This window comes from Dermacentor albipictus, chromosome 1 (genome assembly GCF_038994185.2).
Source record: "Dermacentor albipictus isolate Rhodes 1998 colony chromosome 1, USDA_Dalb.pri_finalv2, whole genome shotgun sequence".
NCBI lineage: Eukaryota > Metazoa > Arthropoda > Arachnida > Ixodida > Ixodidae > Dermacentor > Dermacentor albipictus.
The window spans coordinates 198,410,397-198,435,126 of NC_091821.1; the positions used below are offsets into that span (position 1 = coordinate 198,410,397).

The following is a 24,730-nucleotide window of genomic DNA, read 5'->3' on the forward strand; positions in this document are numbered from 1 at the left end:
TTCAAGCACGATCGTTTCAAGCACATCATCGTCGAAATGGAGACTGAATGACTCTGAAGGTGTACAAGACGAGGACAACTTGCTTGAGTACTGCGGTTCCCAGTTACACACAGAGTGATAAGCGAGAACTGGCGGAGCTGTCGGCCACGGAGTGGTTGCTTCGGTGGCACAACCTCTGCTGTCGGACTTGCTGTCCAGTTCTTCTGGCTCAGAAGTTCTCACGCAGCTTCTTTGGTTTTTCTGACGTACAATGTTCGCCTCCTTTTTCCTGTGCTTGTGGACTGCTGACCAAGCCTGTCGTCATCCAACTCACTCTCCTCAACTGGTGTCAGTGCGAACACGACTTCCGTCTCACCACCTGCCAGTTCCCTCTCAGTGTCGCTTTTTTGGAAATCATATGGAAGGCTGAATGGAAGCTCAACCACTTCTTCAACTGAAAGCGACCTTCCTGAACAAAAGGAGAATGCAACAGTACGCTTGAATTGCCTAGGTCAGTGAAACACTATTTAGATGTAGGAAACTTAGCCAGCTAAGATGTGTGTCTCTTGTGGGGATGCGTGACTCTCACGCCTCCCCTGAGATCTAGTTTTCCCGCATAGCTCGTCTCCTGCAGGGCGGCTTCGCCTGCCACGTGGCCTGGCGCCCGCGGCGGTTGGAGTGGTTGAAGCACAGTGCGAGAGATGGCGCGAGTGTTGCGCTGCTAACGCCGCCGACAGGCGAGGTTACTTGGGCGCCGAAAGGAAGGCGCTTGCTCTTTTTTGGGATTTGGGACAGCAAGCGGGACGGACGAGCCGTGCCGCGCGTGCGCCGACCCACGCTTCTGTGAGATCGTCTCGCGTGGCCGCCTTCGAACGCGCCACCGTTGGCGTGACCGTACACGCGAACGACCAGGCGTTGGGATCCAGCATGGGGCGAACATATTCGCTCGCTATGCGGTTGCGGTGAGTCGGACTTCTAGATTTGTCGCGCGCCCATCGGCATGTTTTGTGGATAGCAACTCGGCTAGCAGGCATTGATCTATGAAAGGTGCAATAAATGCCCTTGTGATTGTTTGCACTACTGTGTTGTCGTTCCTTTGTCCCAAGAGCATGGTTGAGACGGGAGAACCCCACACTCTTTAGTTGCACAAGTTTTTACGTAATCATTACAACAATGAAAACAGAAAGCATAATGCAGTGATCCCATATATAAAGCTGCAAAAGAAATAAAACTTTCAGACTTCCTTGTCATGCCGTAATTACTTCCTGTCGATCCAAAATTAAGGCAAATACATGCGGCCTCACCATGTGAAACGCTAGGAAGATAACGTTAGAAAGGGCTGCCCTCTGCTGCTTTGGAGAAAAAGGACATTTAAAACGTTTGCTTATTTAAAACATTTAAAATTTAAAACAAGATGGTGATAGCATTGATGCCAGCACTTTGATGGGGAAGGGTGTTTTAACTGCAGTAAAAAAATGGGATGTATGTGTCCCGTTGTTCCACGAAGGGTTAATTTTTGTGAAAAATTAGTCTTGAACATTTCTCAATTGAAACACAATAAATATGTGGGCCTTCCACCATGCAAAATTTTGTGCCGACAGATTGTTCCATGACTTGAGATTGGGCCATAAATGCAGAGTATTAAGCTTTCCAATGTAAATTTGTTTACACTATTCCTTTCTTGTGTATCAATGTGCTTCACAATTTGAAGAGATGCCCTCTAGTTCAAATGCTATTGTACTGCCCATGTGTCTCCGTCATCCTTAGGATTTTGGCACCAAGATCAAATTGTCATGGCTAATTGTTATGACTGTTATGAAGTAGTATTTCTACTAGTCCGAACGATGTGCTCAGACAAGTAAACTTTCAATAGTGTCAACAACATCTATATATTTTCATGTCATCTGTGTTTAGTGAGCAGTCGACATTTTTTTACTGGACTGTGCTATATTTTGAAGCAGGGCATTCCATTTGACATGCATTCTTTTCTTTACTTTCACCTACTTATACAGTCAGTAATTTTTAATCAGGGTTGTCACATCTCATGCAGTTAGTTGTGAGCTGCCTGTGTTTCACAGTTACTTTCACTGGTATGTTGCGCAGATGTTGCCACCGTGCATTGCACCTACTAAGGTGCACTGTTCTATGTGCATGTAGGGGCATGGCCCCTAAACATCATGCTCTATTTATTAATAGATAACCAAACAGTAATGATCAGTCTTTGCAGTGTGGCTTAGTTTCCATAGATGCTTTGATGTCTGCTTGGTGCTTATTGCAAAATGGCATGGTGTTGTGCATTTTCTTTAGACGTATCCACTTTTATATTATGCCTTCTGGGCTGCTGGTTTAAGCATTATTACTTTTGCACTTAGTGCTAGATTCTTGAGTGACAGCAATGAATGGTGCCTAAGCTCATCTAGTAAGTCATATTATTAATGTGATAGCATTATATGGCTCATGAGGCAGAAAATCTGGTGTAGTTGTCAGCGTTGGTGTGACCACACAATGGTCCAAAAAGGCTACGAACCCTCGACCTTTGGTGGGAGTTGAATCCGTGATCTTTGGTGTTAAGGCTATGAACCCTCGACCCTTCGTGGGAGTTAACCCATGGCCTTTGGTGTAAGGCAAAGTTAATTTAGGCAGTTCATTAAGGCACTCAGACCCACAACCTTTGGTGTTAATTAAGGCAAAGTTAACTGTGACAGAGTTAATTAAGATATAGTTAATTAAGACACTCAAACTCTCAACCTTTGGTGGGAGTCGATCCCACGACCTTTGGTGTTAAGGCACACTTAATTAAGGAAGCGTTATTAGACACTTGAACCCACGACCTTTGGTGGGAGTCGAGCCCACGACCATGCGTTACGTGCACCTTATGACGAACGCTATTAATCGCGTCGTGTCGCTTCTGCTGACGTGGCCGCTTTAGTCACATGAGTCTGCCAGTGGCACCAGTGGACGTCGCTTTGCTTCTCCTGACACGGCTGCAATGCTTTTGAATTCATCCACGTAGAGATAACTAAGTGCCCCATGAATTTTTTGTGTGTCATATATTGGGGTCTAGAACTTTCGTTTTTCCAGGTGAGGGCTGGGGCTCGGCATACTTCTCTCTCTCTCTTTCTATATGTATATATATACTCTTACGTTGTAGAAGTCACATATTAAGTGGGGACATGGCCCTTGAAAACCGAAAAATCGCGAAAAGAGATTTTTGAAAAATAAAATTTTTGGGTTGTATGTTTTATAAACTACCTGTTCTGTAATTATCAGCGCTTAATTTAACCGAAAAAAAAACAACAACAAAAAACGTTACTTTTGGGCCACCATAGCCCACAAGACATGCGCAAATGCTGAAATGAAAAGCTTGGTGCGCGCGCCATTCCCAGTCCATGTGACCTGCCCGCGCCACCTTGGGGTCGTTTTGACCGTGAAATTTCTCTGTCTTGCCGCCTTGCAAAATGGCATCGGAAGCGCAGTTGAGGTGGTATTGGCGGTTTCCTGCGATGCGATGCAGAGCGCTGATTGGCCGGAGGAGCACATTCAAATCCCGCGGGCTAAAGCGCGCCTGCCATTGGCTGCTGCGTGGGTGGCGGCGGCGGCTGGTCCCTTCGATGCCACGCCCGCCGCGCTTGCGTCGTTCTTGCCCCTTGCTCCATCCGCCTCAACAGATGCATAACAGACGTCTGCTTGTGAGCTGCTCATCACCTTGCGCTATCTTTTACATTATTTTCTCAGCTTTTTTTTTTTCGCTAGTTCTGTGGCTTTCATCTTCATTGTTGCACGCGATGCTGGCAACGAAGCCCAAGACAGTGCAGATGTTCGGTGCACGGAAGCGCGATATGCGACTTGTATGAGCATCGAACTTCCGATCTTCCGCGGTGAGTGCCAACTGCGTAGACGCTTGCAGCGGCGGAACTGTGCTGTCGGCTGTCGCCAGTCGAGAATCTGACACATTGAGTGTGCCTGGATTGAGCCGCAAGAGCTAATTAGGAGCTCCGCAGGAGCTTTCTAATAAAAACATATGTTCAACTTTATGGCCTCTTTTGTCAGAATGGATTTTTTCTCTAGTAGTGGTTCTGGGGAAGGCGATATCTCAAGAACTGCTCTTCAGATTTGTGTGCCATTTTTTTTATTCTGTTCCTGAATGACTTTGCCAAGGTGTAACAAGCTTCTTTTTTTGAAACCTGGTGCAGTTAATTTATGATAAGCAATTAATTTTTTATGAATTTGGTCATTACTGGCTGCATCAAACTCAAGGTTGTGTTAAAATTTTTGGAAGGGAAATATAAAAAAAAGGGGCTTTGTATCCCCATGGGATATCTATCAAGGGATCATCACAGTGAATTTCAGCTTCCTATGATGTCCTGGGATTTCTCCAGGCTCTTCTTTACGCATACACATGAACCACCTAGTTAGACCTCAGTAACTCTAGAACAAATAAACCCATCTTCATGAAACTTTGCAGTCCTCATAGTTTGGTGGTGCGAGCGTACACTGAAAGTTTCATCCGAATATTTTAAAAAATAAAGAAGTTTGGCCAGGGTAGCCTCCCTGGCCAAATTGATGGTACACAGGGACGCACAGTCACACTACCACAGTTTGTATCAGTTTTCACTGCTGAGTGTTATGCCTTATGGATGGATGTCAGTACAAATGATTATAAATGCAAAACACAAAAAAATCTATGATCTGTACAGATTCTCTAAATGCACTTAAGGCCTTGAACACACTCTCACAGTACAAATCCATCATAGGTGACGTCATACATATACTAACAAACCTAAATAAAGACCAGATCGTTCCTTTCTGCTGGGTCCCAATCCACATTGGGATCCCTGGAAATAAAAAAACAGATGAATGTGCAGCAAGGGCAAAAAATCTAAATGTTTCAAAAGTTAACATACCTGTTAGGGATGGGATTCAAGCTGTTTGCAAGGCACTGCTCTCTAACGAGCAATGCGAATGACAGTCAAAAGACGACAATAAACTTCAACTCATTGAACTTGTCCTTAGGGAGTGGAAGACATGCTACCATCAGGAAGGCTTCATCGAAGTAATTCTTTGTCTATTGCTGCTTATTGAGAGAGGAGGAACAACCAACCTGTGACAAATGCCATGAACCGTTAACAGTAATGCACATTCTAATTGCTTGTCCACATATTGAAATGCATGGACAAAAGTACTTCCGCATATTGTACAAGTCACATATCCCATTTCGCCTGATATTGATGTTAGGAGACGATGCACTGATATCTCTGACTGATGTGATCGGCTTTTTAGACGAAACAGATTTTTTTAAGTAAGCTTTAATTAGTGCAGGGTATGCTGCATTTACTAAGGAAATTTTGTTACCCTGTGTCTGGCGCAGCATAGCCTTAGCCGCTTTTGCGCCATTAAACCCAATTTAACAAACATATTAAGATGTATTTACGATATTTACAAGAGAGACAACAATGCACAAACAAGATGGCTGTCAAGACTGATTCCACCTCTACATGTCAAATTGTCTTCTTCTGACTGATGCCACTCTTGGTTGTGCTGTAACATAACCCGCACCTGTAAAGGCGCCGTCCCAGCACCAAGTATACAGGAAGTGAACTTGCAGCAATGCAAGACTTCAGCTGGGGCACATGCACAATGTCCGTGGGGACTAAGAGATGACTAAGATTACTAAGAAGATGACGTACATACGAAAACATCCTTATTTCCCAACATTAGGCCATGGTTTGGCCTTCAAATTAAATTATTATACACTATGAATTCAACTTAATTTTTTTGTTTTACGAGCCAAAACCAGTTTTATTATGCGACACGCTGTAGTGGGAGACCGGATTTATTTTGACCACCTGGGAATCATTATTATGCACCCGAATCGCAGCACACAAGCGTACCTGTTACACCCATAGCTGTTTCAGGCTCACTCCCATACGCTGGCATTCTTTACAGATATCTGAAAGTGCTTTGCAATTCCATAAAGAAATGAAAAAAAAAAATAACGAAAGGAGCGAAGTCTCCCGAAGGAATTCGAACTTCAGTACTGGAGAGTAGTAGTTGAAGTGTTGCCTCTCAGGCACTCGACTAATGCTACAGAAATGAAAAATTCTTTGCCTGTAAAGTGCAGTCAGGCCGCTAGCTTTCACCTATAAACCAGCAATAATGTAAAAGAAATTAAATGAAGCCAATGGTAAATGTGAAATAGCCTTCTCTTCACTTCATCTCCGAGGAATGCTAGCTCCGCAACAAATGAAGTTTTCTTCATGACAGGAGGTAGCTCTGCATGCTTCAGCGAATTTACCCAAACTGTGGTGAAGGTGCAACAGCACTAAATTTCTCGGAATAGCACATGTAGACGATAACAAAAATAATGACCTAATGGAGCCGAACAGCTGAACCAGGTTTTTAATGTTTCACATAGGACTAGTCTTTGACGAGATTTTTTGGGGGACAGCAGAGTTTTCAGAGCAGCCAACTTGCAGAGGTGTGGGAAAGGTCCAATTGAATCCTTATGCTATAAATATCAGCCCATGGAAACAGCCTGCAAAACATTATATGGGGCATTAGTACCCATATCTTTGCATGCCTAGTGTCTTCGTGATTGTTAACCTTACAAACAAGCATATGAATAATGAGTGATAACGGCATGAAGGGAAGTAGGAGCCAGAGCCACTAAGTGTTGTTCAAATTGTGGTCGCTCTCAAATTCCATGCCTCAAAAGAAAGTTTTCACGCCAACAATTTTCAAGGCTGCTAACATCTGATGATGTTGGATCTGATGGTTGCCAAATGCACATCACATTTAGGTCAGTGGGTGAGCCTTGTAGAGGCACATATTTGTAAGTGAACAAGTGTGTAACTTTTACAGCATCGCATTTAGTGTTATGTGGTGTTATGAAAAGGAGATTCTTGGTTAGCTCCTTTTTTCATAAATTATTTTTCTTTGTGCTGTCACATAAGTCAGTTTTCACTTTTAAAAACTCCATACAAAATGCACTTATCATGCAATAAGTAATCATTACATGAATCCTTCAATTTTGATGAGGGCGAAATGCGAAAACACCCGTGTACTTAGATTTAGGTGCACGTTAAAAGAACCCCAGGTGGTCCAAATTTCCGGAGACCTCCACTACGGTGTGCCTCATAATCAGAAAGTGGTTTTGGCACTTATAACCCCATATCTTTTTTTTTTAATGCTTCAATTACATGTACATTAGCATCTTACCACCAGAAGTCTAAAAGTAAATATGGTAAGGGTCTTGCTATTTTGGGAACATAAAAGTGACTGCACAGTTCCTGAAACTTTCTAATAGTGATTCCTCACCGAAGCTTGATAGACTGCCAATGAAGCCATTTCTATGTTAGAACTGTTTTAGAATGACTGCATGTTTCCACACACCAGACATGGAATATTAATAGACTGACTGTGTCACTTCACAGTGCGATGTCCTGATTTTATGTAGACACAGAACAGGGAGGTTTACTTTGAACTAATCATTGCAAACAATTATTCACTATTTGATCACAATGCGAGCAACATAGAATGTGACTGAACATTTATTTGATGGTGGTAAATATATTGACCTCAATCAACTGTCGTGGTTCATAACTTTTATTAACCATGACAGTTGCCCATATCAATTTGCAAAGTTCTGTAATGTCACCTGCCCTAGAAAGGTGCTCTCCAACCAAGAGCTCACAACCTATAGATCAACCTGTAAAGTTAATAAAAAAAAAAAAAAACGAGAAGGCTATGTTACTTGTTCCCCGTGACCCACTTCTGTTATTCATAGATTACAGCCAATAAGGGTCTCGGCTTCCACATTTTGAGGGCTGCCTGCTGGGCAGGTGAGGATGCTGATGCTGTACAATATTTTCCACTTCTCTCGGGAAAACAAGTGTGGGAAAGTTAGGTGACACTACAGATTTCATTAATTCTCCAAAAGGAAAAAAAAAAAAAATGTACAAGAAAACAATGCATATTCCACCTACGTAACACTCCAGCAGCTCCCTGCTCATGCTTTGCCACAGAGATGGCAAAAACAATCTTTCAGGAAAGCCAACTTGTAGATTTTTGCAGATTGTCTATTATCAAAGTGACTGTGACATCGTAGCACTTTTTTTCTGTATGAAGGCAATATGTGGAACGTTGAAATTGCTTTGGCAAAGTGGCTGCTTCTGCATGGGAACCTTGATCAGCAGTTCAAGGATATTAGACCAATCAAGAACGTGTAAATAAAATTTTGGCTCTGAGAGCTATTGGAGAAGTGCCCAAGTGCATTGCTGAATGAGCACAGGAAAAATAGGCATGGAATATAGAGTTGTACAGTTAAAATGAATAAGGTGAAAAGCTATACAAAGTAGACCTCTGTTTCTTATTAATGCTTCTTTTATGGGGATAAGGGCATTGATTTGTGATTTGAAACATGAAACTAAGGTTTCTTATGACTATGGTTATCCTAGTTAAGATAGTTTGAGAGAAAGATTATAATCCATATCATATTCATATAATCATCACCGTTTTTATTTTATTTTAATTTTTTTGTGTGAATACATTACAGGGCCATTAGAAAGGCATTTGGTAAGGAGGGGAACTATGATTACATGAATGTAAAACAAGTGTTATTCAAAACAACAAAAAAAAGGTATCAGTCTAAAATAAGCACTATTTGTAAACCTTAATAGTATGCAACATCAGAACAGCCAATACAAAAGTGCAATTGAAATGAAAACTAAAAACGGGAAGAAGTACACACGGAAAGATACTAGTCAATATTACATGAAGTTCATTGTATTACAGAGTAGGCATACAGATGCGACAGTCACCATATCAACTGGTGAATTACCGCAATACAAAACGTGGTGGGAAAAAAAATAAAAAAAATAAAAACGAAATGGCAGGCAACAATAAACTCTGTCATCTGCTGCAGGTTCATAGATTATGAATGTTGTGCAAACTCGCACGGGATTTGTTCAGAAAAGTAAATAAACATAAGTACGCATGGTATTCACATACTATAAAATCAATGAAGATGTTCGACTAGAATGTAGAAAGCTACAGGAAAAAATAGAGGCACAAGGAAAAATATGCACAGAAGGACTAGAGGGCTGAGGTGGCAAGATGTTTGACCAGATGACTGCGAAATGTGATGTGGCTGGATTGGGAAACAATGTTATTTGGAAGAGCATTCCATAGAAGAATAGCACAAGGCAGAGCTGAAAAATTGAAAGCGTTTGTGGTGTCATAAAGGCGAGTGTAGCTGAACTGATTGAATGATCTTTGTGACATCCAGAATGCTTCTTTCACGTTTGATGTGGGTAGACCAGCTTGATAAAAGGGCAGTGTCACGGCAAGTACTTAATGGTTGCGATGAAAGGTCGAGCTTTATTTGGGTTACACTTGAATAAGTATAAGTGATTGAAATGAAATGGCTTGCCCTGTCTTGGAGTCACTCCAGAAGGTCGATGAGATATTTTTGATGGTGGAGACCATATATAAAGAACAGCTGTACCCAAGTTGAGGCCGAATGTAAGCTAGTAACTAGTAACTAAGAAGATAGTAGCTAAGTAAGCTTTCACAGTTTGGAAGTGGCATTTCTTTAGTTGCGGCACAGGAACCCTAATGATCTGAAAGCATTAGCAGAGATGGAAGTGACATTTGTCCATGAAAGATTGAGTGTGATAAAACCTCCCAAGTTTGATATTCTTGAATCTGGGCCACTGTGTTAAAATGTGCCACTGTATTACAAGGTTTCATAAAGCAGAGCTTTGTGTTTTTCTGTCTACTGGGTGCATGAGCATGGCCAATGCTAGCTTAACCTGAGCCAAGCTAATGGGTGATAAGCTAAACATATCCTGGTGTAGAATAAGCCAATAAGTGGGTGATTTAGCTCATAGCTCAGTGAGCTATTATGTCATGATTAAAGCCACAATCTACTGTGTAAGAAAACCTCGTGCCACATATGAGTGTGGAAGGTAGTCAAAATTTTTGTAAACTCGGCTTTAGTGGTAATGTGGTAGTAATACAGTTTAAGATTTTCACAGCGCTCCCTTTTACTGTGGGACCTTTTTTTGTTTATTTACTGAAAAATTTAGGTTTTACCTTTCTCTCATGCACTTGCATGTGCGCGCGTGCACAAACACACACACACACACACACACACACACACACACACACACACACAGTACTTTATTTTCTAATTAACATTATTTTAAAGACATTATGACCACAAAAAATGAAAGTGAATATTGGCCTAATTAACAAATTTTTGGAAATTAACTTTCAGACTGCTTACTTTACGCCACATGTTGCACTCTGCTATTTGTAGCCGATGTGTCATATACACGTCGAATGGATTCTGAGGATGGCACCAGCTTCATGATATGCATTCCCGAAATTTGTGACGAAATGCATTGGTGTTGCATTAACTTTGGGCTCCAATGCATTTTTGTGCTTTCATAAAAAAGTAGTGGAAGAACAGTACATTTTTAATCCAAGTTTCACTGTGCTTATCTCAAATTTGTGCTAGTTTCAAGATTCACTCCAAGTGGATGAGCCTTGTGAAATCACGGCTTAATTTGTGTTTGCAGTATGTGCGTTAAAGTAATTAGTTAAAAAGTTGATTGGAGAAATTTAGTTAATCAGTCAATTATGTATATTGAATTCCAGTTTAAGTGGTGTATGCCTGTTCGCATACGCCAGCTCATAAGTATATTTGTGCTAAATGCCACAGGCAATTTTTAAAAATTCTCTTGATGTTAAAATATTTGAACATACCCTATATATATGTATGCTTATTATGAATGCTGAGATCTCACTCCTCTAATTCCAATTAGTTTTGTTTTTGAATAAAAGGGAGCTTACAGGCATTTTTCTGAATGCAGAGCTAAAAAAATTACTTTTTTTTATTAAGACTTACTTTGTCTATCAACACTAGCACATTAGCCTGCTTTGCCCTGTGTATGTCACTTCGTAGCTGCATTAAAACTTTTAGCCTTTGGATTAAGAATGTACTGTTCTTCCACATGAAAATGCATTGGAGCCCAAAGTTAATGCAACACCAATGCATTTCGTCACAAATTTGGGAACGCATGTCATGAAGCTAGTGTCATCCTCAGAATATTGCACATTGCCTACAAATAGTAGATTGCAACATGTGGCGTAAAGTAAGCAGTCTAAAAGTTAATTTGCAAAAATTTGTTAATTAGCCAAATATTCACTTTCATTTTTTGTGGTCACAATGTCTTTAAAATAATTAGCCTGCTTTGCCCTGTGTATGTGACTTTGTAGCTGCATTAAAGCTTTTCCTGTGTCACAGGAATGTTTCTATGCATTTATATATTGGGTGCACATTCCTGCATCTTGGATTGTATATGAATTTCAAATGCAACTGTTGACATTTCTAATGTAAGTTCATTTCATTGCTGAAGCGTACAGTATTTTCACTGTCATTGTAGCATGCATACAGCGAAATGCGTGGCCTGAGCTTGCGTGTTTCAGAAGCTGCACTATAATGTATTGTTTGCAGTATTGTTTCTGGGAGTATTAAAAAATGTATTTGACATCTGTGCTTCCCCCCCTGTGCTTTTTTCCCCCTTCAATATCAGCATTCAGAAAAATTAATTTGTTGACAAGTGCAAATCAGCAGTTTTCTACTTTAAATTTTGGGTGGCAGACGTAGATTGTTCCTTTTTTTGATACTTTGGTGAGCCATTTATTCTTACATGTATCTGACAATCAGCATTTCCAAGCACCATGCTTCATATCCCTCCATCCCCCCCCCCCCCCCTTTTTTTTTGTTTGCACCATAGTGTCTTACGTCCCAAAGATGTCCATTAAGGGTATGTTCTATCGTATTATGTGCTTTGAATGTTTGCTTAATGGGTTCATGAAAGGTTCCTTTTCTGAATAATGCTCACTTCTGGCTGCTTTCCTTGCTGTGACTTCAAATTCATTCTCTCTCCCCTCATGTTCTTTACTATGTCATGTTGCACTGAGTTTTGCGTGTACTGTTATGCGTACGGCTCCTTGAAAGTCTTCCATGAAACAAAATTTTTTTACACTTATGGGGATTTTATTTCATTTGAGCAGGCAACCGTAGGGTTTTTCTGTGCACCCTTGTGTTAGTACAATAACAAAGAAGAACCAAGGGGCCCGATTTTTTGAATATTCATATAAGAACCTAAGAAACAAAAACACCAAGGACAATACAGTGAAAATTGTACTTACTAAATGAGTTAAAGAAACATCAATTAGTGGAAATGAAAATAATGAAAATGCAATTGGCTGCAGGTTGAAAACGATCCCATGTAATCGCATCACGCGGGTGATGCTCTTACCAAATGAGCTATTGCGGCGCTGTTTTCGCATATACTTTTGGAAAAACTGATGGAAAAACTAAGTGAACTGTTAACGTTTATTCCTGTTGCTATTACAGGGCTTTGCTATGTGTAGATATGACTGGAAAAAAAGAAATCTGGCAGGACCCTTCTCATGATGAATGTCAACATTAATGCAATTAGCATTGAAGCAATGTAGCGACACACTGTATTGCCACTGCCGAAACACATCATGTGTCAGGCATGTATGCAGCTTAGCTTCCCTTTCGTGCTTCTCCTCTGGACATGTTGTGCCATCTCTGTTGGCACCGCCATGAAGTTTACACATGGCACGTGTGTGAATTTATATTCAGACAAGATTTTTCTGGATATATGTGACACAGGTTCAGTTCCGCCCCAAAACGGGTTAAATTTTATAAGTTTTTTTTTTAGTCATTGAAGAACGGCACATACCCAGCGCCATATACCCAGTGACCCAAAAGTTGGCGTGAAAGAGGTTTATTGAAGTGGAGCACATACCCACTTACAAATACCCAGTGACACAAGTTGGGGTGAAAGAGGTTCATGTTCAGTTTCTCAAGTTATCATCAGAGATGTTAATGGAAGAGTGGCACATACCCAGTGCCACGTACTGAGTGACCCAAGTTGGTCCGATGGTTGCGTTCGAACCGGGTTTCCTCAGCCAGCTGGCCAATGCTCTACCCATCAGACCATGAGACCCAAGTAACCAAGTGACCCTGTTTGGTGGGAAAAGGGTTGAGACCCAGCCTGAGAGTCCCCTAAAAGTGCGTGAAGCTCCCTAAGTAGGCTAATCATATTAAAAGGCAAAAAGAAATGGCTTGCTAGCTTTTCAGAATGAATTGCTCTTTTTACCCGAGCTGATAACTTCATTTCTAATGTTACCAGAAAGCTGCTGGGGTTGAAGGAATTACAACTTTGTGTTGTAGTAGTGGCTTTAGGAGTGTTGTTATAGTATGATTTAATTATCCCGGCATTTGGTTCTACAGTTTGTTAGCTCTATTAAGCAGTAATCTGAACTGTATCTTTGTGTATGGAAGCATTCATGTGACAGTTTGCATAATTTCTGAGATATTTAATCGCATCTGTGTGAGAAAAAACTGTGTTGTTTATTTCATAAGTGTATATTTTCTGAGTGCAGAAAATTCACATTGCAAGAGTTGGTGGCCGAGTTATCATGCTACATTGTGATTAGATTGAAGTTTTTGTATGTGTGGCACTTTTGCTTGCAGAACACGATCACACTTCAACCAGGCATGATGCGTGGCACCCTGCTTGTGAAAACAGAAAACGGGCAACTGCAGGTCGTCAACGTGGCCCCCAGCCTGCCTCCGAACTCTTCAGCTGCAAGTATGTCAGGAGCACCGACTTACCGGCTGCAGTCTGTACAGGTAGGTTGTTTGGCTGTTTGTAAAAAGTGCATGCTAAGGTGGATAAACAGCCCAATTAGCACTGTAGAAGAGCTTGGTCTTCCACTGTGTGCCTGTGGGCTGTGTACACCTCTTTTCCATAAATTTTAGTTTGTGTGCCTTGTGTGCAAGATGCTAACACTTTTCATTTATGGTTGCATGTCTGTCTATATGCTTATCTGCATGTTTATGCATTTGCTCTATATGATGTATTTAGTGGAGTGTTTGCCTAGCTTTGAATGAAAGCTGTTATGGGATGCATGGCAATCTACCCTACTTACTTATTAGTGTCTGTCTTTTTTACCTTGATCATTTTGAATACACTTGAGATATTGCTTCTTTGCTGTTTCTGTGAAAGTGCAGGAAATAAGGTGACTTATTTTACAGACTGACTTCAATTTCTTTACTTCAGTAAAACGAACTTCTCAAATTATAGTGTTGGTGGAAAATTATCTGAATATTGTATGGTTGGTACATTGATTTGTGCAGCTCTTCTTGCCTTTATCTGGTAGCAGAGTTGGTTTGTCATGGAACAGTTTTATGTCTTCACTCAGTGATGAGGAATGACTGTAGGTAAGCTCATTGTCAGTGGCTATATATTTTCACCATTGTGCACTATACTGTTTTACAACTTTTGCATTGCCATTGTATTTTTATGGTTACCTCCCAATCGTAGAGTTTAACTGACGGGCTCTTCGAAGGTTTCGAAGGTCATTGACAGGCCCATTGAGATCAGCTGTTGTGGAACACTTTTCTTTTTTTAAAGTGAAGCTTTCTTTGCCTTTTCCTTCAACTTTCCCACTGCTGATGCTGCTGTGGGTGCTGTGGCTGCTGCTGTCTGGCACACCGCGTCAGGGGGTGGTTCAGAGCGTGTACATGTATAACATAGAAGAAGCGTGGCAGAGAAGAAAAGAGACGCAAGGAACTCGTTTGGACTGCACCGCGTCGAATTTGTACAATGCCTTCTGGAGCCTTTCGCCACATTAGCATCTTGACAGCTGTAATTATCAGTGACCCCCCTGCAAGCACTTACCTTTTTACCAACATGCAAGTCCAGAGGGAAGCTAGAGCGAATGGGAGGGAGGAGGGGTGGAGAGGGGGCAATGAATAGGTAGAACCAACGCAGTCACGAAACAAGTGAATAACAGTTTTGCCACACTTCGCTCGCAGTTCCCATACAAATAAAAGGGGGGGGGGGGTGTAGAGAAAAGGTGACGTGAGAAGGCAAGGAAACGCTGGATAAACTTAAGTTTAAGGTATGATACGGTGCATTTCTATTATTTCTCAAAAATAAAACCATGCAAATATGTCTAGTGCATAACTTACGCAGGGCGTGCAGAAGCATACCTAAAACCAAGTGGTCCGGATAGGGCCGCATTAATTAAAGCGCACAGCAGGGTCTAGGCAACACAATGGAAGCGGTTGCACATGAAATCAACACTTCTGTGCCCACTGCGATAGCTTTGCAGCTATGGTATTGCTTGAAGTCATGGATTTGGCTGAGGCAGCCACATTTAGACGGGGGCGAAATAAACGCTCGCGCGCTTCGATTGAGGGACATGTTAAAGAACACCACGGTGCCAAAATTAATCCGGAGTGCATCACTACGGCCTGCCTCATAATCAGATTGTGGTTTTGGCAGGAACAGCCCCGTAATCCAATTCAAGTTTAATGCTTCTGCCACGATGCGATGTGCCATGTGAGGCAATGACAATGCTCAACCCTCTCAGAGGTTATGAAATATGGTGCACAACAACGCCTCAAGCAAACACCTCTCCCTTTGTGTTTTGTGTACCATGCAGACAGACAGCAGTGGTGCAAGCAAGGTAACGTTTAACATCAACTCACCACTCTTGTGTTGGATAAAACGTTGAAGAAATTAAACATTCGCCGTCAACAACGCCGCTAATTATTGTCAATCAAAGCAAACAGCACAGAAACCTTCGCTTACATCAATTCGCACAGTGCGTGGGATCTGCATAATTTTTGCTATTTGTATTTTAAAGTGAAGCTTTCTTTGACTCTTCCTTCGACTTCCTCACTGCTGCTGCTTCTGCTGCTGCTGTCTGGCACGCCGTGTCTGGGTTGGTTCAGAGCATGTGTATACATGACAGGAGCACCGCAGAGAGGAAAGGTGGCACGAGAAACTCGAACTATGCGCCAAGTCGAATATACACAATGCCCTCTGGAGCTCTGTGGGAATCGCCACGTTAGCCTCTTGACAGCTGTGACTATCTGTGACCCCCCCGCAAGAGCATTGTAGAAAATTCAGCACTTACCTTTCTACTGATGTGCAATTCCATAGGGAAGCTAGATGAAATGATAGAGGGTAGGGGTGAGATGAGGCAGAGCATGGGTAGAACTGATGCAGTTGTAAAATGATTGAATAGCAGTCTTGCTACTCTTCGCTCGCAGTTCGCATACAAGGAGGAGGAGGAGGGGGGGACGTGAGTAGGGAAAGAAACATTACTTCTACAGACACAACAGTGGTTGCGTGCAAACAGGATAAATTTAAGTTCGAAGTGTGGTACGGTACATTTCTGATATTTCTGAAAAATAAGTGCCATACAAATTTGTCGAGCGGACAACTTACGCTGGCCATGCAGAAACAAGCCACATTGAAGCGCGCACTGTAGGGTCTAGGCGACACTACGGAACCGGTTACAAGTCAAATCAACGCTTCTGTGCCTGCCGCAGTAGCTTTGTGGCTATGGCATTGCTTGAGGTCGCGGCGTTGATCCCGACCGTGGCAGCCGCATTTCGACGGTGCCGAAAGAAAAAAATGCTTCCACACTTAGATTTAGAGACACATTAAAGAACACCACGGTGTCACGATTAAATTGGAGTCTGCCACTACGGCGTGCCTCATAATCCAATTGAGGTTTTGGCACACACAGCCCCATAATTGAATTAACGTTTAATACTTTTGCCACTCTGTGATGTGCCATGTAAGCCAATGAATAAGCTCAACCCTCTCAGAGGTGATGAAGTATGGCACATAACCAATGCCTCCATCAAACACCTCCCCCTGTGTGTTCTATGTACTATGTAGATGAACAGCAGTGGTGCATGCAAGGTAACATTTAACATCATTCACCATTCTCGTGTTAGACTAAACATTGAAGAAATTAAACCTTCACTGTCAACATCCTTGCTAATTATTGTCCATCAAAGCGAACAGTGTAGAAAGCTTCGCTTATATGGATTCTCACAGTGTGTGGGATCTGCATGATTTTTTTTTCAACACTTTAATTTCAATACTGCACACTGCGCTAGCAATTTGTATTTGACTAGCTTTAGGTGACGTCTGACCTGCAATAACTTAAACAGAATTTCTCCTTAGAAAATGACTTTTCTTCTTGTCTTGATCACGGTGAAGATTATGTAAGCTTGAAAATGGAGTTAGAACTTTTGTAGTTATGTTTATCGTTTATCGTTACAGTGCAGGGCTGCGGCTTTGTCAAGCTGTATTTTTTACAGCTTTTTCTGCAGCTCCTCTGTCCATGTATCTTTGAGGCAGAAATAAACTTTGTTATATTATTATTATTATTAAAAAGCTTGTAGAACACAAACGCTTTCTTTCTTTCAAACTATTCCTTCTCACTGCAGGAAACTTGGCTATGCACTGCACCCTAGGCAGGTGCAAGCCTGTACTCTCTGAAATCAAGATCTGTCGTAATGCCGTTGCCATCATACTATCGGTGTTGTCCTTTTGCTGATGTCACACTCGCATCGCACACACAGTTGCTTGCTTTACACAAACACAACCCTCTGGTAATGTTTTGCAGAACCCCAAACAATGCTGGATAGCTAGCTACCTGTAAAGTACTTTGCATAACATTGATTCTCATAGTTCTGGGATCTGCATAATTTTGGTTACCCTGAGTCAGTGTATTTTGAACTATCAAAAAATTTTAAACAAGTACTACAGCTGTTGCAGAGAGTTAATATTAATAGCTTTTGTACTTTATGTTTTAGGGCATTTCCTTTCAAACAGTTGTGTACCGTGTAAAACAGTGCCTAAAAATTGTAGGTCTTCTTTGTGGACACAGAGCATTGTCTAGTTTAAAATGAGCTTGTTAACTGGAGATTGTCTGTACTTTCGGTTGTGCCATCATTGAGCAATTGAAAAATGTTATATGGTTATTTATTTACTTTGCATATTCAGCGCCAGATGAGGCAATGGAAGGACTGGTGCATGCAAGTATACAACACAAAAACAGGATAAATTAAATTGTGTTGAGTTTGGTAAGATAAGATTACAGGAAAAAGAAAATCATTTTCCAAACAATTATTTGTAGTTGCATCTAGAAGCAGGGGTGGGACTCCTATACCAATTGCACTATTTTGATACAAATGCTAATTTCTGCACCACATTGTGCCAAAATGGCTTTGGCATGTGCGCTTCGGCAGTGCCCACAAACAGGGAGCAGATTCATTCTCCGACAAAGAGTGCAGCCGTTCACATTCCACACACCATGCAATGGCACCTCCCACACAGTTTGTTGTAATTTTCGCACTTATAATACTGGACTAGCCGGAAGTGGCCGGTGCGGCGTGGCCACTCCCAGCTGTCATTGCTGCTGTAGGAACGGCTGGGACGGCTGTATTTAAAGTGTACTAGAATATGGTTGAGTGGGTTGACCGGGTTGAGTGGCACGGTGCTCCCTAGCTGAGGCGCAAAACAACGAAAAGTAGGCTGCTGGCTCTGCGAGTGAACTAAATATTAGAGAGGTGCACGCGCTGCAGTGGGTTCAGCGGGTGGGTGTTGCTGTTCCAAGGCAGGTATAGCGTGAAACTATTCCAATTTCTTCCTATGCCCATATGGGCAAGGCCTGAGCCATTTTGACCTATCACGAAGAGCTAATGACGGATTTGGAATAAAACAGATTGAAATAGAAGGAGTTGAAGGTGTTTTACCCCGCTCGCTCGTGTGCGGCTCGTCATCGTACTACTTGCACCGGAAAGTTAAGCATAAGGGGCTTTGGAACCGCCCTGGTCTATTATGTAGAATGGCTTTAAAAAGAAGTCGCAGTTTCGATAAAAAATTAGTAGACAGGTATACGATGTAAGGATAATAGTTTTATTGGTCGTGTAAACTTGTAATCATTCGCTTACGAACTAAATTAACAAGCATGCATGGTGTCACGTGCGCACAAGCAAACGTGTACACATCTCACTCGATCAACACGTGCACTTACTGTCAAAACGCTGGAGTGAGGAAGTGCGGCAGCAGCAGCGAGCGAAGTCATCTTCGTGCTGCCTCTCACTTCAATGTGAACTAAGTGACGAAAATGCAGCGCATGCGAAGCTATCAGCACTTGGCGTATGCACGCTGTCCCCATCGCAGATTGCTTTCAAGATAGGGCCCGCGCAGCCACGCCATACATAGCAGCAGCTAGAGTAATCTGTTTCAAAATTCAGCTTAAGACAGTTGCAGTACAGCGCTGGTGTTGGTTTATTCTGTTTTGTTGTAATTTTGAAGTGCGCTGCCATGTTTCCTATTCTATTATTTCACCAAAATTCAGATTGCCCTGCTTCAACCTGCTCTGAATTGCAATTTTACTTGCTCCAAAAATTGCTCTTAAATGACTTTGGGCAGTCCCACCTCTGAGAAGCTGATTTGATGGCAACGATTAGGTGACGTGATGGAGGATTGCAGTGAGCAATCATTTCAGAAAAGGAACTCTACTTCAAGTTGTGCATACGCACAAGAAAAGACCTGAAGTCAAGTCCATAGTGCCATTTGGTCACAGAACACATACAAACATTAAATATAGAGGGTTTAGGCAAATGATTAAAAAAAATGTCACAGTGCAGAAATATCAAGGATTCCTTATCACAGTGTAAATGCAGATGAAAGAGACACCTCTCTCCCCACTCCCTTCCTTTTCTTTATTGCCCGTGTTTAAGCTTAATGCTGCATTGCTATGACCACTAATTCCTCCACTGCATAGACTGTTGTGCTGTCTATGGGTCCCATTGGTATTGCCACATCTCATCGCCAGTATCACTGTGAATAAGAAAATCTGGCTTGCTTGCAGGGAACACACGCACATACGCTTTCATAGAGGCTTTCAAAAGCTGCCTTGATGAATGCAAGCAGTGGTGTTGGATCTTGCATAGAGAGGTTTTGTGGTACTCATCGTGCAAAGACCTTTGGCATGCCTGAATGTCATGAGTGATTGTGCACACAGTGCCATATGAAATGTTCAATTCAGGGATAGTTTGGGCACCTTAATTACACTATTGTTTGCGATAAGGCTCTCAGCTTAAGATAAATGATAGAAATCAATCAGTGTGGTAGCTCCTTTGGTCATCTTGCACCTCCTCATTGCATATAAACTCATGTAATCGACAAGTTGCTACACTACACAAAAGACATTCACTGACATAAGATACACATTCAGCATTCTACTGGAAATTTCCTTGGTAGAACTATACTGTCCTTGCAGAAAAATGTGGTAGGATGGCATGTTTAACTGGATGATGCAGAACTGTTGAGCAACAAAATGTCTTGATACTACAACCATGTTTGGCCATAATTTCTCTAATCTTGGGTGCTTGGGCTTGTAAAATTTTAATAAATGTTTGCAGCTAATTCACCTGCCTTAATAGTATGCAAACTGGGATACATAGGGCAAGAAAGACATAGGGACAAGCAGAAACACGGGACGAGCGCATAGTATAGCATAGTATAGTAAATAGCATAGCATAGTAATAGTATACCTTGTGGGGTAGGGGTTTTCTCCTGGCCCCATGAGTTCGGTATAACCATATTCAAGGAGTCTTTTCCACTTTGAAAAATAGCGAATTCTGTGTTATACTTGCTGGCATTAAGAAGTGCTTTTGTGTCTTTGTGTAGTGGCCCAGTGCAATAGTGCACATCGGCAATAACTATTGTAACACACCTCTTAATTGCTTTGACTAAATTTGACTTGCTGAAAGGTAGTGCTAACACTTTACTGCTCATGCATGTCTTTGTGACCTGCCACGGTTGCTTAGTGGCTATAGTGTTGGGCTGCTGAGCACGAGGTTGTGGGATCGAATCCTGGCCACGGCAGCTGCATTTTGATGGGGGCGAATTGCGAAAACACCTGTGTACTTAGATTTAGGTGCACGCTAAAGAACCCCAGGTGGCCCAAATTTCCGGAGTCTCCCACTACGGCGTGCTTCATAGTCATATCATGGTTTTGGCACGTAAAACCCCATAATTTAATTGTGATGTCTTTGTGAAGACTTTCTTTTTCTTTTCATTTTGTGTTTGTGTGTTTGTGTACTAAGTTCTTTATTAGGAAGCTTTGTCCATGGCTCTGTGACTTTTTTGTTGTTAGTTAAGGGTACTAACAGCTGTTAAAGATCTGCAATGCCAATGTAATGCAGTTTACGCTTTTATAGACACGAGGCAAGAAATGGTCTCTTGTCTTGATAGCCTGCTTTTGTTTGCATTACAAAAATGTATATTAATTTAATTGTCACTGATAAAATTTCATAAAATACAGTAAAATCTTGATAAACGGAAATTGCTTAAACGAAACTGCCTCCTAAACGGAACACCATTCTCATGGTTGGTTGGTTTTATATTCATGCAATTGTATTCAGCATTGTCCTTCAGTAAATGGAAACAATTTCCCTGGTCCCTTGAGGTTCCGTTTAAAGAGAGTCCACTGTATTGTTTTAAAGTACAGCTAATAAAATTTGCAGGGATACAATATATGTTAGTGCACTCTATGTGTACTTGTGCAGGGTGCATTAAGAAATTTGTTTTAAAACATTAACTCTTTCGGGACCGGGGAAAAAACAGGCAATTCTGATGGGTGTCAAAAATTATTTTTTATTACGAATAGTCATTACGCTATATTGCTGCAATGTTTATCAAAATGTAGCTAATTAGATGGTCTTTCATGCATAAAGAAAGGTTAGACTTAAAAGTGATATATAATATTTTTTAAAAAATCTCAAATTCAAGATTTGTTGAAAGAACAACATAAAAAAGTTGGAAAAGTCATGGATATAAAAGTGGAAAAACATAATAAAAAAAATTCAAGATATACAAAATGTGCTACAATGCCTCCTTTCTTGCTTGTGAAAATTTGGCACGCGTATCTACAACTGTCTTTTTTTTGTGTGAAATCTAGCTTGCACCAGTGGTCAGCCACTCAGGTCCCACGGTTCTTGTGCCACTCGACGAAGCAGTTCCGGGCAGTCGTAAAACACAAGTGAACTTGGCATGTGCTGCAAAAGACATTAGTTTTGAGCTCGATTTTCTTCTGCTCATAGCACAGCTTGCAGTTTCTGCGTTTTGCCACTTTTTCCGGCTTGTGGAGTGCATGTTTTGCGACGGGTGGTGGAGGCGTGTGTGCTTGCTTGGCACCGTCAAGATTCAGAAGCTGCCGAATGAGCTCTTCTCTAAAAGCTAGGTGGTCAAACCCGGCAGTGCGTGCCAGCTCAGGAATCTCTGGGTGCAATGTGCGGTGAGCTTGGAAGAGTACGAAACTGTTCACACATGCAATATCGATGCAGTGGAAGAACAGAGTCTTCCACCACCGTACGCTTCTCATGAGAACATTATAATATCCAATCATTTGATCCGATTTATCTACGCCTAGCATGCCAGCATTATAATCATGGATCAGCAGAGGCTTTGTTATAGATATCTGAGTCCAGGAGTTTTGCCTTCTTTCCCTTCTTTTTGCGGTGACCGTGTCATTTGCAGTATGAACCGTGCTCATCATGTTGACAACACGCCGGTCTTTCCACTGAAGGTACAGGATGTTCTGATCGCGCAACCATCGAATGTCGCCACGTCGAGCTTTTTTTTCCCACCGTGCATCCTTCAGTTCGGCAGGAAATCCTCGGCGATCCTTGCGTGTGGTTCCGCAAGCCAATGTTTTTCGGCTGAGAAGATGACTGAACAGGCTAGTAGAAGTGTAAAAATTGTCCATAAAGATCCTGTAGCCCTGATCAAGATATCTGTGACACAGCTGGCAAACTACGTCGAAAGCTAAGCCATGGGGCCCTGGCTGCTCACGCTTACCGGTATACACACTAAACTGCACAGTATATCCGGTGCCAGGGTCAGCTAGGACCCACAGCTTGTAGCCCCATTTTGTTACTTTATCTTTGATATACTGTCGGATGCCTGACCGCCCTTTCGATTTCACCATGCGCTCATCCACGGAAAGATCGCGATGTGGCTGGAAAAGATTCGCTGACACTTCGTTCATGTGTTGCAGGAGCCACCACATGTATCGGAGCTTTCCTCTTGAACTTTGAGTGACATCGTCCAAGTCTGCAACTTGCAACATTGCGAGTAGAGCTATGAACCGGCGTCGCCGCATGATCCGTGGTGGGAGCAGACCGCTGTACAGATCTCCTACGTTCCAATACAGCTTCAGCCGAGGAACCTTCACAACGCCCATGTAAATTACTCCGATAAAACTTTAGCATTTCACTTGGGGTGACTTCTTCCCAAGATCCATCGGAACAAGCATGCGTTGGTTTTTCCAAAATGTGAGTCCAAGCATACTTGTTCGTGTTGTCACAAATTGTTTCGATCACATTCATCGAGAAAAACAGAAGAAAGAAGTCCAGAGCAGTCAAGAATTTCTTTGATCCGCTTCTGAGCGCCACGCCCACTTCTGCGTCCAAGTACACGCCAGGTTCCCGTCGCGGCGAAAACTCAATCCGCTTCTGCGCTGGCGGCAGCAGATCATTGCCGTAGCTTGTTGAGACCCTATCAAGTAAAGATAAAATAATGAGAACATATAGCGAGCCCGTTCACCTACTCCAGAAAGAAATGAATGTGGAACTATGCTCACCTTCGGCTACTAGATGAAGTCCGTGGCTCATCATCATCCGAATCGGAGTCCGAAATAAAATCGGAGCTGCCGAAGTCGTCTTCAGACTCTTCGCTGCTCGGTTCATCAAAAAAATCCGTTGCCGAAGCAGCGGAATCGCGCGATTGACGGCGTTCTTTTCGAGCGACCGGACGCGAGCATGACGCCATTTTCCACTGCGTCCGCCGCCGCCGCAATCGAGAAAATTCTCTCTCGCGTATCGCCACCTGCTGGAAATGAAAGAAACTATGCCGAAACCGAGAGTCTAGTTCCTGACGACCTCCTAGATGGAGCTACATGTCCAAGCGCGCGGAAATTTGAACGGGGCAGTGCGCGCAAAACCGTCGATCATATATGATCGATGGCCTATGGGCCGGTCCCGAAAGTGTTAATCTGACGCCTCTAAAAATTCTATGAGATATAAACTAAGGCTTCAGTTTCGCTTACTAATTAAGTTATTTGAACTTTCACTCTGCTATTACCATATAGAGCCTCATATGTGAGCCAATGGTTAATAGTTGCATGTAAAATCTGCATTTCAAGTTCACTACTCACAGTATTATGGACCTTTATAGGGTCTGGTAAACCACCTCTGTAGTTCTGTCATATTTTTCTTGTAGGGATAAAAAGTAAATGCTATCACACATGGTGAAATAACATTTTGTCTTTTTGTAGCAGGTAACGATAAATGTGAACCTAATGGATATCCATTTAATATTACCCATTGGCGGTTGAAAATCAATTTTAATAAAGTAATTTAAAAATCAGTTTTCTGCAGATGTAACTTGATAACTTTCTTGGGAATGTCCAGGCACAGCTTTGTGTTCTCCTACAGCTTAGTTGATTTGCTGCATATGCATGTTGTAGGGCTTGAAGGACGGACTTCGGGATGAAAACTAAACTTGGGAGGTTTTATTTTACATTATATACAGAGAGGTGAGAGACAAGTAACAGTTGTACAGTCATTACGGGCCGGCAGCAACTCGGACGCTGCGGCCCGCGGCAAGAAGTTCGAGAGAGGTGAATCAGGGAATCAGGGAATGTCCTGGTCTCTCTGGAACGCTTCTTATAAACCCTTCGAGCACTGGAAGTCGCGTCATGTTCGACCAATGGGAGAGTCCGCTCAGATGACGCCACTTTCAGCCAATGGTAG

At 42.1% G+C, this 24,730-nt stretch overlaps 2 protein-coding genes across 10 annotated transcripts in view; one reads left to right on the forward strand and one right to left on the reverse strand.

The window, feature by feature from the left end:
• The window catches only part of LOC135903131 (transcription initiation factor TFIID subunit 4-like), a 109,912-nt gene that overhangs the window by 23,576 nt on the left and 61,606 nt on the right, over positions 1 to 24,730 (forward strand). For 5 of the 9 annotated variants that reach the window (XM_065433521.1, XM_065433528.1, XM_065433523.1 and 2 more), the window contains one exon: positions 13,562 to 13,720. In XM_065433521.1, coding sequence (XP_065289593.1) covers positions 13,562 to 13,720 — 159 coding nt within the window. Of the gene's footprint in view, positions 1 to 11,783; positions 11,814 to 13,561; positions 13,721 to 24,730 lie in introns of all 9 variants that reach the window. The other 4 variants (XM_065433519.1, XM_065433520.1, XM_065433522.1 and 1 more) reach the window with 1 other exon arrangement.
• Positions 21,553 to 24,133, reverse strand: LOC135903135 (piggyBac transposable element-derived protein 4-like). Its single transcript, XM_065433531.2, has 2 exons — positions 23,560 to 24,133; positions 21,553 to 23,474 (listed from the first exon to the last, which is right to left on the reverse strand). The coding sequence occupies exon 2, from the start codon at positions 23,158 to 23,160 to the stop codon at positions 21,898 to 21,900; it is 1,263 nt and encodes a 420-aa protein (XP_065289603.1). The 5' UTR covers positions 23,161 to 23,474; positions 23,560 to 24,133; the 3' UTR covers positions 21,553 to 21,897.

Excerpts from the sequence above, each read along its gene's own strand:
- LOC135903135 (XM_065433531.2), bottom strand. The coding sequence starts at position 23,160 with ATGGGCGTTGTGAAGGTTCCTCGGCTGAAGCTGTATTGGAACGTAGGA.